Source organism: Macaca fascicularis, chromosome 8, assembly GCF_037993035.2.
Source record: "Macaca fascicularis isolate 582-1 chromosome 8, T2T-MFA8v1.1".
In the NCBI taxonomy this organism is placed as follows: Eukaryota; Metazoa; Chordata; class Mammalia; order Primates; family Cercopithecidae; genus Macaca; species Macaca fascicularis.
Genome location: NC_088382.1, coordinates 19,184,637 through 19,198,708, shown reverse-complemented (window position 1 = coordinate 19,198,708; position 14,072 = coordinate 19,184,637). Strand labels below are relative to the sequence as shown.

General features: G+C 34.6%; 1 protein-coding gene across 4 annotated transcripts in view; it reads left to right on the top strand.

Moving 5' to 3' along the window:
- The window catches only part of MSR1 (macrophage scavenger receptor 1), an 85,326-nt gene that overhangs the window by 19,114 nt on the left and 52,140 nt on the right, over positions 1-14,072 (top strand). For all 4 annotated transcript variants that reach the window (XM_005562649.5, XM_005562648.5, XM_073999968.1 and 1 more), the window contains 2 exons: positions 3,742-4,154; positions 8,295-8,481. In XM_005562649.5, coding sequence (XP_005562706.2) covers positions 3,742-4,154; positions 8,295-8,481 — 600 coding nt within the window. The remainder of the gene's footprint in view (positions 1-3,741; positions 4,155-8,294; positions 8,482-14,072) is intronic.

The following is a 14,072-nucleotide window of genomic DNA, read 5'->3' as shown; positions in this document are numbered from 1 at the left end:
CATTGGGGGTAGGAAAAGATAATTCCAATATGAAAGAGTAGTTATGATCTATAGAATCAAATATAACCCTGTCCTTAGGTTTTTGCACAGACCATAAAATTCTGTCTCCTTTCATATGTGAAACAGAAAAGTCACAAAATGCCATCTCTCCAATAAAAATAAGTGAACTTTTGAAATATAAACCCTGGCATTCTTTACCTAGATATACGACAAAAAGTTAACATTTTAATGAAAAATTAGTTTTCACTCAGGGTTTGATGAAACAGGCAATTTGTGTTTTTAGATCTGTTAATAAAATGTAGCATTTACTGTCAACTCATGTTTAACTTGTTGTCAAATTAAAAATAGTTGGTCATGTGACCTTAGTCAAATTGGGGCTTCTCTTTCCATATTGTGAAAAATATTAGCTTTACTGATAAATCTTATTTCCAATGAAAGTAAAACTATATGGCTGAGTAATAAGGGCAATGTGCATAGTAAAATAAAGCATAGAGATAACTGTGTTCATGGTAACATCCAACTCCAGAAAAATATTTTTATCACAACAATGCTAATTCCCCATAGTCAATCAATATTGGGCATATAGGTACTTGAATCACACATCTTGAATCGAAATATTAATAACAGCAAAAATCTGAAACTTATCAAATGCTTATTACATGCCAGGAAGTTGTCTAAGTATTTTACATATAGTTCATTTAATTATTTGGACACTGACTGTTAGTACCCCATTTACACAGATGGTGAAATAGAGGCAATGACAGATTAAGTAACTTGTCCAGTGCCATAGTTTATAAAGTGCAGAGCCAGAATTGCTAATCTAGGCAGTTCTGTTGTAGAATCTAAATTCTTAACTGCTACTTCAAAAGAAATAATAATCAAAAAAGGACAATGCTAGAGGAAAATTTTGAAGTAATTTTGAAAAAAATGTTTATTTGGGCTTCTGATTGTTACAGTCAAATTCCATTCCTGATTGTTCTTTTATTCCCAGAGTTACTCAAGCAGTGCTTTCCGCATAGTATATAATAATTAAATCATAGAATTAACGAATGCACGGACGACGCTGTCAACCCAAAACTTGCTCCCCACACTGAATTTAGTAAATGTGATGAAATACAGTTAAGAAATACACTTTTATTTCCAAGCTATTGATACATTAAGAAATACAGAATAACATACTCAATACAAATTCTATTGTAGATCACATCAAAATATTGTCACACACATTTTGTTATTTCAGATAAGCTAATATTAAATTAATAAAACCAGGAAAAATATGGTATCATATATTTTTTGAAATTAGAATTTAACTACATATTTAGGATGACACTCTTAATCTAATAATAGCTACAGTAGTAATGCTCATCAAACAGCTTCTTCTTTTTTTTTTTTTTTTTGAGACAGAGTCTAGCTCTGTCAGCCAGGCTGGAGTGCAGTGGCAGGATCTCGGCTCACTGCAACCTCCACCTCCCAGGCTCAAGCAATTCTCCTGCCTCAGCATCTAGAGTAGATGGGATTATAGGTGTGTGCCACCACGCCCAGCTAATTTTTACAATCTTAGTAGAGACGGGATTTCACCATGTTCGCCAGGCTAGTCTCGAACTCCTGACCTCAGGTGATCCAACCACAGCCTCTTTAAGCAAAGGTAGTAAATACGGTGGATATAACTGATAGATAGTATCTCTCATTTATAAGGCACTGTAGAAGAATAGATATGCCTGTTTCATTTGTGCTCAGCACCATTGTTGAGGTAATTGTTACTTTTACAAATTGAGAAAACCAAAGCAAGGAGAGGAATAAGTAACTTGTTCGGAGTAGCCTAGTTGGTAACGGAGTAGTGTAGGAAGATTCTAGAATCAGGGAACTAGATTCTGTGTAAACACCAAGCTCTCATTTATGGAACAAAACCCTTGAGTTAGGGGTAGAACTAAATGTTTTTCTTGTGTTGTTTAATTCTCAAAAATCTATAAAAATTGTATTGTCATATCACTTTTATTAAGAAAATTGATAGACTCAGGTGGAGCTGCATATATTTTTTAGCAACATGAAATTATTCTTTTTATTGTTCCATAATTGTCAAATGTGGAAAATCTTATACATCCAATCTAATATGAATATGAGTAACATACATGTCAGTAAAAGATATAAACAGATACATATATAGAAATACAGGAAAACAGAAAACCTCAACCATCACTGAATAGTGATAAGATTGTGCTTAACATTTTCCTCATTGTCTATAATTAAGAATTTGTTTTGTTTTGAGATGGAATCTCGCTCTGTTGCCCAGGCTGGAGTACAGTGGCATGATCTCAGCTCACTGCAACCTCTGCCTTCCAGGTTCAAACGATTCTCCTGCCTCAGCCTCCTGAGTACATGGGACTGTAGGTGCCCGCCACCATGCCAGCTAATTTTTGTATTTTTAATAGAGACAGGGTTTCATCATGTTGGCCAGGATGGTCTTGATCTCCTGACCTCGTGATCCACCTGCTTCAGTCTCCCAAAGTGCTGGGATTATAGGCATAAGCCAATGCACCCCGCCTATTTTTGTATAAAAAGTTAATGTTTATGCCTTTTATTTTTTGAAACTATAAAACATATTGCTTTAGATTATTTCAGAATGATAATTAGCTTGTTTAGAGAACACATGCCCATTTGGGGATATCTATCAGCAACTTGCTATGTTCCTAAAATACTGTTTTGGAATGCAATTTTTTTAATTTGGTAAATAATTAATCACAAGATTGTTCATCAAAACATTGACTATATTACTGAAAACAGAGGCAAACTAAATGCAGCTGTTTTCTAAAATAAATCTGGCAGATCCATGCATATAATACAATGGAGTTTCTTAAATTATTTTTGTAAAAAAATATTAAATATTAATAATATGAAAAAGTACTTATGATAGAGCATTACATTAAAAAGTGGTGTCCAGATTATTTAAAAATGTCACATTAAGATTAATAATATGATAAGGTTTGAGACATATACACCAAAATCCTAGAGTTTAAGCTAGGATGAGAGATTCATGGTAAATTGTTTTTTCATATTATCTATATTTTCTAAATTTTCTGCTGTGAATATATATTTTATAATAGTTAAAAAGGAGTGTTATGGGAATAGTACCTTTATAAAGAGAAAAAAAAGTATTTGCCCAACTTCCTGCTCTACCAACTGTGAATTAGGTCTGTGTTAACTGAAAATGACACTTTTCTGGCAGCTCAAGTGAAAGAATGAAGAAGATAAACCAGCAATTTATCCATACTGTTCATGATACCAGTATTTAACCACATATTGCTTTTGTCATCCTCATGATCATCATTATCATTGTTAACTTATTCAACAGGCTTACTTCAGAAACTGGATTAAGCATTAGTTCACTTTATTCTAACAACAGTTCTGTAGATACATTGCCTTTCATAATCTATAGAATTGTTTTGAATTGGCAAAACCAAAATCAGTGGCCAAGAAGATTCCTATAAGCAGCAATTCAGAAAGCATGATATAATCCTGGAATCATCTTAACATAAAATGGGAAAGGGAGAATGTGTGCTTCTCAGCAATATACTTAGCGTAGTTCACACATTGTAGATGAAAAGTGAATACTTGATTTAGCCTAGCATTAAAAATGTTGGAATGGAATGGAATAAAACGAACGGAAGGGAATGATATGGGATGGGATAGTGTGTGCATTTAAGGATCAGACCATGACTGGTTTATTTTTACTTAAATACACAGCTCAGCTTCTGAAGTGGGAAACGAAGAATTGCTCCATTGGTTCTACTAATGCAGACGATATAACTCAAAGTCTCACAGGAAAAGGAAATGACAGTGAAGCGGAAACGAGATTTCAAGAAGTCTTTATGGAACACATGAGCAACATGGAGAAGAGAATCCAGCACATTTCAGACATGGAAGCCAATCTCATAGATGCAGAGCATTTCCAAAACTTCAGCATGACAACTGATCAAAGATTTAATGACATTCTTCTCCAGCTAAGTACCTTGTTTTCCTCAGTCCAGGGACATGGGAATACAATAGATGAAATCTCCAAGTCCTTAATAAGTTTGAATACCACACTGCTTGATTTGCAGCTCAACATAGAAAAGCTGAATGGCAAAATCCAAGAGAAAACCTTCAAACAACAAGAGGTAAGAGTTTGTGACGGCAAGGTCACGTGCTGGAACTGAATCTATCCAAGTCTCTTCTCCTTAGGCGGTACAGGAAAGCAAAAATTGCAAACCCTGTTTCATTATCCTGTTTACCCTGATTTCTGTGGTGAACTTATCAAAAGACTTTAAATGAATGTTAAGGGATTTAAAATGGATTAGCTGTCTCCAAACTCTTAGAAAAAGGGGGAAATTTTCCCATTGAATATAGACTCCCTTTACATATTTTATAAATACTGTTAAAATGTCTTTTTAGACTGCCTAAACCGATCATAATTTTTAGAGTATCTTAGCAGATCTTGGGACGTGAACACTCTGTATGTGTGAATTTTGCAACAGACCCATTTGATGTGCTTAGATTTTTTTGACTTGTAAGTTTCACTCAGAACTTTTGAACTTGTACATGGTCCTCAACTTAAGGTGTCAGAAGACAATGGTATTACAGTTTGTGTATCGGGAGTCTGTTGGTGAACCTCATCCCAATGCCTTGATATTCCGTTTCTATTCCATGTCACTTCTAAAATCTATCAGTGTTTCCTACATTGTTAATAAGTAAGTATATCAAAGGGTATTGGGATATTAAAGTCTTGGGCTATCAAAAGATTAGAGAAAGTGTACAAAGAAGAAACTGTCCATAGTTTTGATGATACAAAAAAGAGAGGAAGCTAAAATGTTAGTTATCGGGATAGACATTGATTAAGTTGGGGGGAAAGAAGAGTGGAGAAGAAATACTATTGATGTAAAAATAGGGTCAGAAGAGCACTGAGATGAGGTAAGGAGAGAGGGAAGCTGGATGAGATGGAAGAAGAAGGATACATTTGATTCTGGCAGTGCATTAAATCCTGGAGGACCATGGAGTGCTTTTGTTTGTTTCTTTGTTTTTGAGATGGAATCTCACTCTGTTGCCCAGGCTGGAGTGCAACGGCATGATCTTGGCTCACTGCAACCTCTGCCTCCCAGGTTCAAGTGATTCTCGTGCCTCAGCATCCCATGTAGCTAGGATCAAAGGCACGTGCCACCACATCTGGCTAATTTTTGTATTTTTAGTAGAGATGGGGTTTGTACCATGTTGGTCAGGCTGGTCTCAAACTCCTAGCCTCAGATGATCTACCCATCTTGGCTTCCCAAAGTGCTGGGATTACAGGCATGAGCCACAGTGTCTGGCTGACTGTGGTATGCTTTTGCACCCAAATATGTGAGAAATTGAAAGCAAATTGGAAACCATTTGGAAGTTGGTAGAAATTTTGAACCTGTTTGAGGTGATAGTTAATGGAAACAATCAAAATCTGGTATCAGTGAGCTGTTCAAGTTTGCGTAGACACGTTTTGGAGGGAATTCCAGCATTAGAAAAGGAAATACAAGGGAATGGTGAAACTTTGAAACCTATATACATCTTTAGAAACAGTAGTCACTCACAGAGACTTAGGAACTAGGTCAGTGCCAGTGTGTGTGTGTGTACTCCTGTGTACACTGAAAAACAATGTTGGGACTCTCATCCCCATTGCTTGAATAATTTTATTGATCTTTGAATGTTTAGCTCAATGTAGGAATAAATTAAATGAATGCCTGAATTTGTAAATGTCGTTTGAGGAAATGGCTTATAAGTGACACCAGCATAACACTTATTAAGGACACACCAAACATTAATTTGAAAGAAAAAGGAAGAACATTGGCAGCAAATGAAAAACAGGGGTGGCATCTATCATCTCCATCGATAGAGGTCAAAAGGACTGTATGACTACAAAATTAAATGCCTGTTTCTAGGAGGGTGACTGGTGGTAGCGTGTGGAGGGAGTGCATGGATGCTGTATAGGATATTTTGAAATTAAACATACTTTTCCTCCTCCCAGGGAAAATAATTTCCAGTGAAATTTGACAAATGTAAGCACCATATGCAGTTTTCAAAGAAGGGAATAAGAAGGTAGCCTCATCGGCTGGCCGCAGTGCTTCACGCCTGTAATCTCAGCAGTTTGGGAGGCTAAGGTGGGCAGACCACGAAGTCAGGAGTTTGAGGCCAGTCTGGCCAACATAGTGAAACCCCATCTCTACAAAAAAAAAAAAAAAAAAAAATTAACCCAGTGTGGTGGTGTGCACCTGTAATCCCGGCTACTTGGGAGAACCACTTGAACCCAGGAGTCGGAGGTTGCAGTGAGCCGAGATCATGCCATTGCACTACAGCCTCGGTGACAGTGCGAGACTCCATCTCAAAAAGATAAAAATAAAAAGTAGCCTCAGCTTTTCGGTATGATGAAAAAGCTGAGTGATTCCTGGTTTCTAGGAAGCAAAATCACTTTCTAGTCCCTTAACACTTTATGCTGAACGTCTAGAACTACCTGACATACTTGCAGCAATTTTTAGCCACCTAAATTAAGTCAAGCGTATTTATCATGGTGGTGTGCTCTACAAACATCCATGCTCACCATTTCACCTTTATTGTGATGATGGTATGTACAGAAAATGTCAAATGGTCAGGGAAGGAGGAGGTGCAGGACAGAGAAATTCTAATCTAGAATAAGGTTTCGTTTGGAAGAAGGCACAGTTAGAGCAGTGAAAGCTGATAAGCCTCTCTGCTTACGTATAGTGTCATTGAAGAGGCAAATCTAGATGCACATTCATTTATTTTCAAAGGTCTTACTTCCTGACCATCTTGATCCTCTCACCTCAGCTTGTCTAGTCCAGTCCAGCACAGGAGAGTGTAATTTTCTCTTTACATCTGGATTAAAGAAAAATATACCACGGGCTTATTTCCATGTGCAAATGGGAAATGAGTATTTATCAACTTTAGAACATAGGAGTAATTAATACAATGATAAAGCATACAGTGAAGACAGAAAATGGGATACAAGTAGAACAGAGAGACAAAAATTATTACCAGAATAGATGAGAAGATTTGGTTCGTCAAAAAGAGAAAGCCCAACACCAAAAGAGAAAACCAAGCAAAGGGTCTAAAAGAAAAATTAATTAATATTAATTGTCAGAAATTGAATGACTGGATGCTTTAACCTCATTATAATTTGAAAAACAAGTTAAATAATAATGATTTGCTATGTACCTACTCTTATTATGCAAATTTAAATATATTAATGGTACCCAGTATTTAGCTGCAAAAAGTGGGCACTGACACGCAGTAACAGGAAGAAAAATGGTCGCATATATTTAGAGAGAAGTACAGCAATGGTTGGACAAAAATACTGTTTAATGTTTAGTCCCTTTGGTCAAATCCGCTTCCAGGAAGATGTTCTATAGAAGTACTTACATCAATATATAAATACATTTAAAATGACGTTCATGGCAGCATTGTTTAAAGTTGTAGAAAAGTGCACAGCTCAAAACACTATGAATAGGAATCCTAAATAAATTTTGAGAAATAGATTCAATTCCACTAAATTACTGAAAATGTCAGTCTCTAAAGTATTTTAATAGATAAATATCCTTAATATATTATTGAGTAAAATATAAAAGCATATTCCAGGATATGGGAAGATCCTCTCTCTTTTTCACACTCTAAGTCTATGAATGCGTATGTATAAATAAACACAAAATATATATATATCTGAAGACACAAAATACTAATGCCTCAAATACAGAGGCAATGCAAATTGAAGGGAAAGCACTGTTAATATGCGAGTTTGGGGTTTTATTGGGTATGAAAATCTGTTGTCATGTTCATCACCACTGAGGCTTATGACATTAAACTTTGCTTATTACTATAAAACAATTTCCCATATAAATCTATCAAATTTATGGAATTTGAATATGTTGCCACTCTAAGTACAGTATGAAGATGTTTTACTTCAGATAAATTAAAACCTTATGATGTTTATTTAATTTTGTTAGCATTTTGACATCTCTATATAGGGGAATAGAAACATATCATAGATATATTAAATTGATTTTTTGAAAGAGGTTGTGATTATAAACATTCAGCCATTCAGTCAAAAGAGGAAATGTTTCACAATTAAAGAATTACTACTTTCAAAACAGTTTTCTAATCTCCATATTTTTATTCCATAAAATTCCTGTCATATGTTTTTAAAAACCTGAACTCCGAGGGTTTCTTGAACTTTCATATTTGATAATTATGTATGTAAAAGGTTGTGAATGCCTACTTGTGTCTTACAGGAAATCAGTAAATTAGAGGAGCGTGTTTACAATGTATCAGCAGAAATTATGGCTATGAAAGAAGAACAAGTGCATTTGGAACAGGAAATAAAAGGAGAAGTGAAAGTACTGAATAACATCACCAATGATCTCAGACTGAAAGACTGGGAACATTCTCAGACCTTGAGAAATATCACTTTAATTCAAGGTAAAACATCTTGTCATTCCTCCAGAAAATGACATATATTAAAATATACTGATACATGCAGAGATTTGATATTTGAAATCCTGCAGTTTGAAATAAATAGTTTTTGAGCATATATTTACTGCAGATACCCAGAGGAAAGAATATTAAAATCAGATCAAGACAGGGTACAATAACCAGTAGCCGAGTGTCATTTAAATAGAAAGGGATAAGCCAAATATATCTTAAGGTCTAATGATTTGCTCGTTGTTAAAAACTACCTCATAAGTACTGAATACAAGTTTTCTGTAATTACAAGTTTCTTCACATGTTTACAAACCAAGCTTGTTAATAATGTTTTTTCAAAACTTTCAGTCTTTTTTACTTCTTACCTGACTGTATTATTAATTAAAAGGATCCTTTGAACTCTCCAAAATAATGATGGATTTGTCCATTTCTTCTGCAACACCTTTTAGTGAAAAACAGTGAACTAAATCTTGCCTATATATGCATATAGAATATATAAGAATTTTTCTCTCTACCAATATTACCAAAGATATATATATATATGCACTTTCAGTTTTGGCTTTACATTTTAGATATTTTAGTTTTAGCTTTACATTGTAGATTTTTTTCTATATTTTGATTTCAACAATTTGCAGGTATTTTTCTATATTTTCACTGCAACCTTTTGCCTTTTGTTATCCTTTATTTTAGGTTTGTCTCTTGTAATGAACACTTACCTTTTCTTTTTAAAAAATATATAATCTGACCATCTCTTTTGACTGTATTTATTTCCACTCTCTTATTTTGTGCTCTGGTTTTCTCCAGTTTATTTTATGTTTCTTTTGCTTTCCTTTATTGCCACTTTTGGCCATGAAGATTTTTCTCTTGGTGAATTTTTCTCTCTACCAAAGTTACCAAAAAGGTTTTAGAAACTTTGTAGTATATTTGTAATTTTTATTGATTGTTGACCTTAACATTTATCTTGAAGCCTATAGTTGATCAGTATCTTAACGTTCATCCTAAAATACACAAGGAACTGAAAATGCTTTGATTATCCTCTTCCCTAGTTGCCTGCTAATATTTTTGTATAGCTCATTCTACATTAGTTTTTTAATCGAGAACTTAGTCAATATTATTTTTCTTTTTTTATACAGACAATATTGTGGAGCCCTAATTAGGGAAAAGTAGTCAGGCTGGTAGGACCAGGGAAAGCAAAAAGAGAAAGAAGAGAAGCTATAAATCTGCCTTTCTTCATGGTCCAGAACATGTAGGTCCTTCCTGCATGAAACTTATCACCAGATACCTGCAAGTTAACCCACTGTAACCTCGGCTTATCAGTACTGCACAAGCTCTCTTCAGCATATGGTATAAACACTATTCTATAAAATCTTCAGCAAACCTTTGTTTCCTGGCAATCAGTTTCTCTTCTGCTGGCCTGCTCATTGCCTCGTTGCAACGTATTTTCCTGCTTTTGCTAATAAATCTGTCTTTCTTTATCTACAGCCATCTTGGTTAATTATTTAACTCTGCACCACTGGCTCAGATAGTCATCACTCACCCACAACAAATATTTATTTAAATTTGCCCATGAATTTACCAATTGTTCTCCCTTATACATGCACCTCAGTCATTTCTTCTGGGATTATTTTCCTTCTGCCTGAAGTATATCTTTTGGAAGTTCATTTAGTGAAAGTAAATTGGTAATGAAACCTTCTGATTTCATTTTCTCTATTTTGTTTTGATCTTTGAAATTGTTGTACTACATACACACTTCTTAGGTTGACAGTTATTTTGATTACTTCCATCAGTGTGCTGAAAATATTGGTCCCCTGGCTTCAAGCTTTTCTTATGGTTCTTAAAATGACTGCCACCAATCGGTTTGTCATTCTTTATGTCTTTCATATCTGCAGTTTTACTTATCTGTGTTTTTGTATTGATAATTTATCCATTTAACATTTGTTGTACTTCTTATATTAGTAGATTTATGTCTATCAGTTTGTGAATATAACCAGCTTCATTCACTCTGACTGTTGCTTCTTCACAATTCTTTCTCTCTTTTCCTCTGTAACTGACGTAAAATTCATATTGGATGTTCTCATTCCAGCTTCCATGTCTGTTAAGCTCTATTTCATGATTTTAATATTTTGTCTCATTTTATATCATTAGCAACTAGAAAAACAGAACTAAGAACTTCATGTGATTTCATTTCAAATACATTAGTTTGAGAAAATTAAGAAGCCTTATAATCAAGTGATGACAATGAAAAAAAAAATAAAAACAAGTCCCAGAAAACGATACATAGATAATTTTTACTTCTAATGCTTATAGTTAGTAAAATTAAATAATGTAAATTTACAGACACATAAATATGTAATAGAATGGTTGTTTTAAAATTTAAGAAAATGATAAACACAAAATTCAGGGTAATGTTTATCTGTGAAAAGGAAATAGATGAATGAGAAGGGGGAACATCTAGGTAGATACCGATTTCTTGGATTGTGATGTTGCAAGGATATTCTCATTATTGTTGTATTTTATAGCTTGCTTATACAGAATACATATCACATATAGTATTTATCATAGTGAAACAGATGATAAAGAAAAATTTGAATTAATCAGATTTTTCTCTAACAATTAGATACCTCCACTTTGGATTTCAAATAAATGTCCAAAGCTTTACAAATTCAAAACGAAATCCTCGCTTCTTAACTAGCCACCCCCATCCGCCTCCCCAAATCTGTTGCATTTTCAGTCTTTTTGATGGTTTTGTCATTTTCCAACTACCTGCTCACTCCATGATCTTGGAAGCTGTCTTTGACTTCCCTGCTCTCATTCTCTATGTAATCCATTTGTAAATCCTACTAATTCTTGTTTCATACAATATCTCAAATCAAACTTCTTCTTATTCTCTATTACTACTCTCATTCAAGCAACCATATCCCAGTCTGGAATCCATTTCTCAGTTGCTTTCCCCTGCCTCTGCTCTTAGTCCATTCTAAATAGAGCAAACAAACAAACAACAATGCTATTTAAGAAAACCCACACAAATTACTAGTTGTGTGTGGTTGTGTGGTTTCTCTCTTTACACTAGATGTGTCTTTTCTCTCTCGTGCTTAAATCCTCCAATATCTTCTCATTAGTCTTGGGATGAAATTTAAACTTCTACTTGGTCTTTCACCTGTCTACTTCTCTGCTCTAATTTTCTAAATCTTCCCTCTGTCATCCTTCAGCCTTGCTTGGAAATGTGGAAGAATTAAGTGCCATGAACAAGTAAAAGTTAATAAAGAGAAAGTGCTTGTTTCATTTCATGCTGTCCATAATGAACATTAGACATTTTCTCTTTCTCTTGAAATGTTCTTCTCTACATCCCTACTCCTTCTTGGCTCCACTTGAAGTTACCTCCTCTAACTTCCACCATTCTCACTCTAACCTCCCCCATCTCTCTCTACCATGATTTCCTTTAATCTCCCCATAGTGTTTACCACTATATGAAATTATGTCATCTGTACATTTGCTTACTTGTTTAGCTTGTATCTTCTCCAGTAGAATGTGAGCTCTGTGAGGTTAAGTCTTCTCCTTCTTGTCTACCTCTGCATTCCCAATGCCTGTCAGAGTGCCTGGAAAATAGTGGGAGAGCAATTATATATGTGTTGAGTGAATAAGTGAAACTCACACTTTCTTCTTAGCAAGTTACACTCTGTTATAGCAGTGTCATTCTTCCTGGTTTGCAAGCTATCAATTTTAATTATTTTATATCTCCCAAGACCACTATTAGTTCTCACCGTTCTGTATTCTCTATTCCCTTGTCATTTCTTTATATCCTCATATAAATTATTCTTATCACTTCTTTGCCAGAGTTGCAGTTGTTTCCTGCCCAGACTGTAATACTTTTTGCACCCTTGTAGAATACAGCCTTCCTAATGCAAGTCTTAGATTGCATAAAGACTCTCTGTTGCCCCCTCATTAGACATACTATTTTGCCTGTAGTACTCAAGATCTTCTTCAGTGTGTCTCTTAACTAATCTTGAATGTTTCATTCCCTCCCTTGTCTATTTTGTATATCAAATATTTCAACTAATTTGACTGTGATTCTAATGCACCCAGTACTTTGTGCATGCTGCCTCATGTATTTTCCTTTATTTGAAATATTTTCTCTTCGATTTGTATTCGAAAATATCTTATTTATCATTCAAAGTCCATTTAAGATGCTACCTCTCACATGAAACCTTTGCTGGTTCTACCAATAGTAAGGCCCAGCTGACATTTATTTCTGTCTTAATACAGAACATTAAGTATTCTCTCACAAGAGAATTCTTAATGTGATAGTTAAGTTTAAAAGTATCTCATATTCTCTTCCAGAACAGTGTTAACTCTTCCTGGACACAAGTTATTTCAATTAGAAACTATTCTTTATATCTCTTATAGCACCTAGCCGTAAAATATATATTAATTAAATTATAACTTAAGAAGCATACTTTAGAAATTAATGAGTGCTTTATCCTTTATCATGTGTTGATTGTAGGATGAGTGTAATTACTTTGTGTTCTTTCTTCCCTTGTATTAATAATCACTAAATAATTATACAGTTAAAAGAGACAAAGATTTTTAATACATTTCTCAAGTAGTTATAATAATTAGACTCTTAAAGTACTACATACAATTTCATTGTGGAAATGGTGAAGTAGAGTTTGGTGGAGAGTTGGGATAACATGATTTAAAGAAGCAAAGATGAACTCTAGAGAAAGTTATTTAAGAGAAATGAAATATAATATGGCTCTGTGGTGAGAATAGCTAACATTTTGTTTACTTGGAAAGATTTTAGATATATTGGCTTCCTAGGATATAAGAGCACCAAAAAAGAAATATTGATTTTTATAGTAGAGAAAATGAAAAAGCAACTGAGGACATTTGAATTTGGAGTTTTGTACAATTAATTACTGAGATTTTAGCAGCTGGACTGTAGGCTCATGCCTGTAATCCCAGCACTTAGGGAGGCTGAGACAATGTAATCCTAGCACGTTGGGAGGCTGAGACAGTGTAATCCCAGCACTTTGGGAGGCTGAGACAATGTAATCCTAGCACGTTGGGAGGCTGAGACAGTGTAATCCCAGCACTTTGGGAGGCTGAGACAAGAGGGCCATTTGAGCCCAGGAGTTCAAGACCAGCCTAGGCAAAGTAGCAAGACCCCATCTCTGAAAACAACAACAACAACAACAACAACAACAAAAACCGAACACTTAACAAAAGGAAAAAACCTGAATTGTGAGTTTATCTAACCACTGTGTAAAGAAAAAACTCAGCTCAGGAATAATGGAAGAAAAGATACGGAAAACGAAGTCAATTAAATTTAGAACATGGTAGCATAGGATGTCAGGAAAGAAATGAAATGTTCTAGTTCTGATTTTACCCGACTAGCTTTAAGACCCTGAGCAAGTCACTCTCTGACCCTCTATAAATATGTTTAGTTAAACAATAATTAAAGTGTCTTCCAGATTAAACATATCTAAATCAATGAGAATGAAAACTAGAAAAAAAAGATGCCGGTTTAGGCAGCAATAGACTAGAAGATGTGGCGGATTTTTATGATGATCTGAATATGAGACAAGATT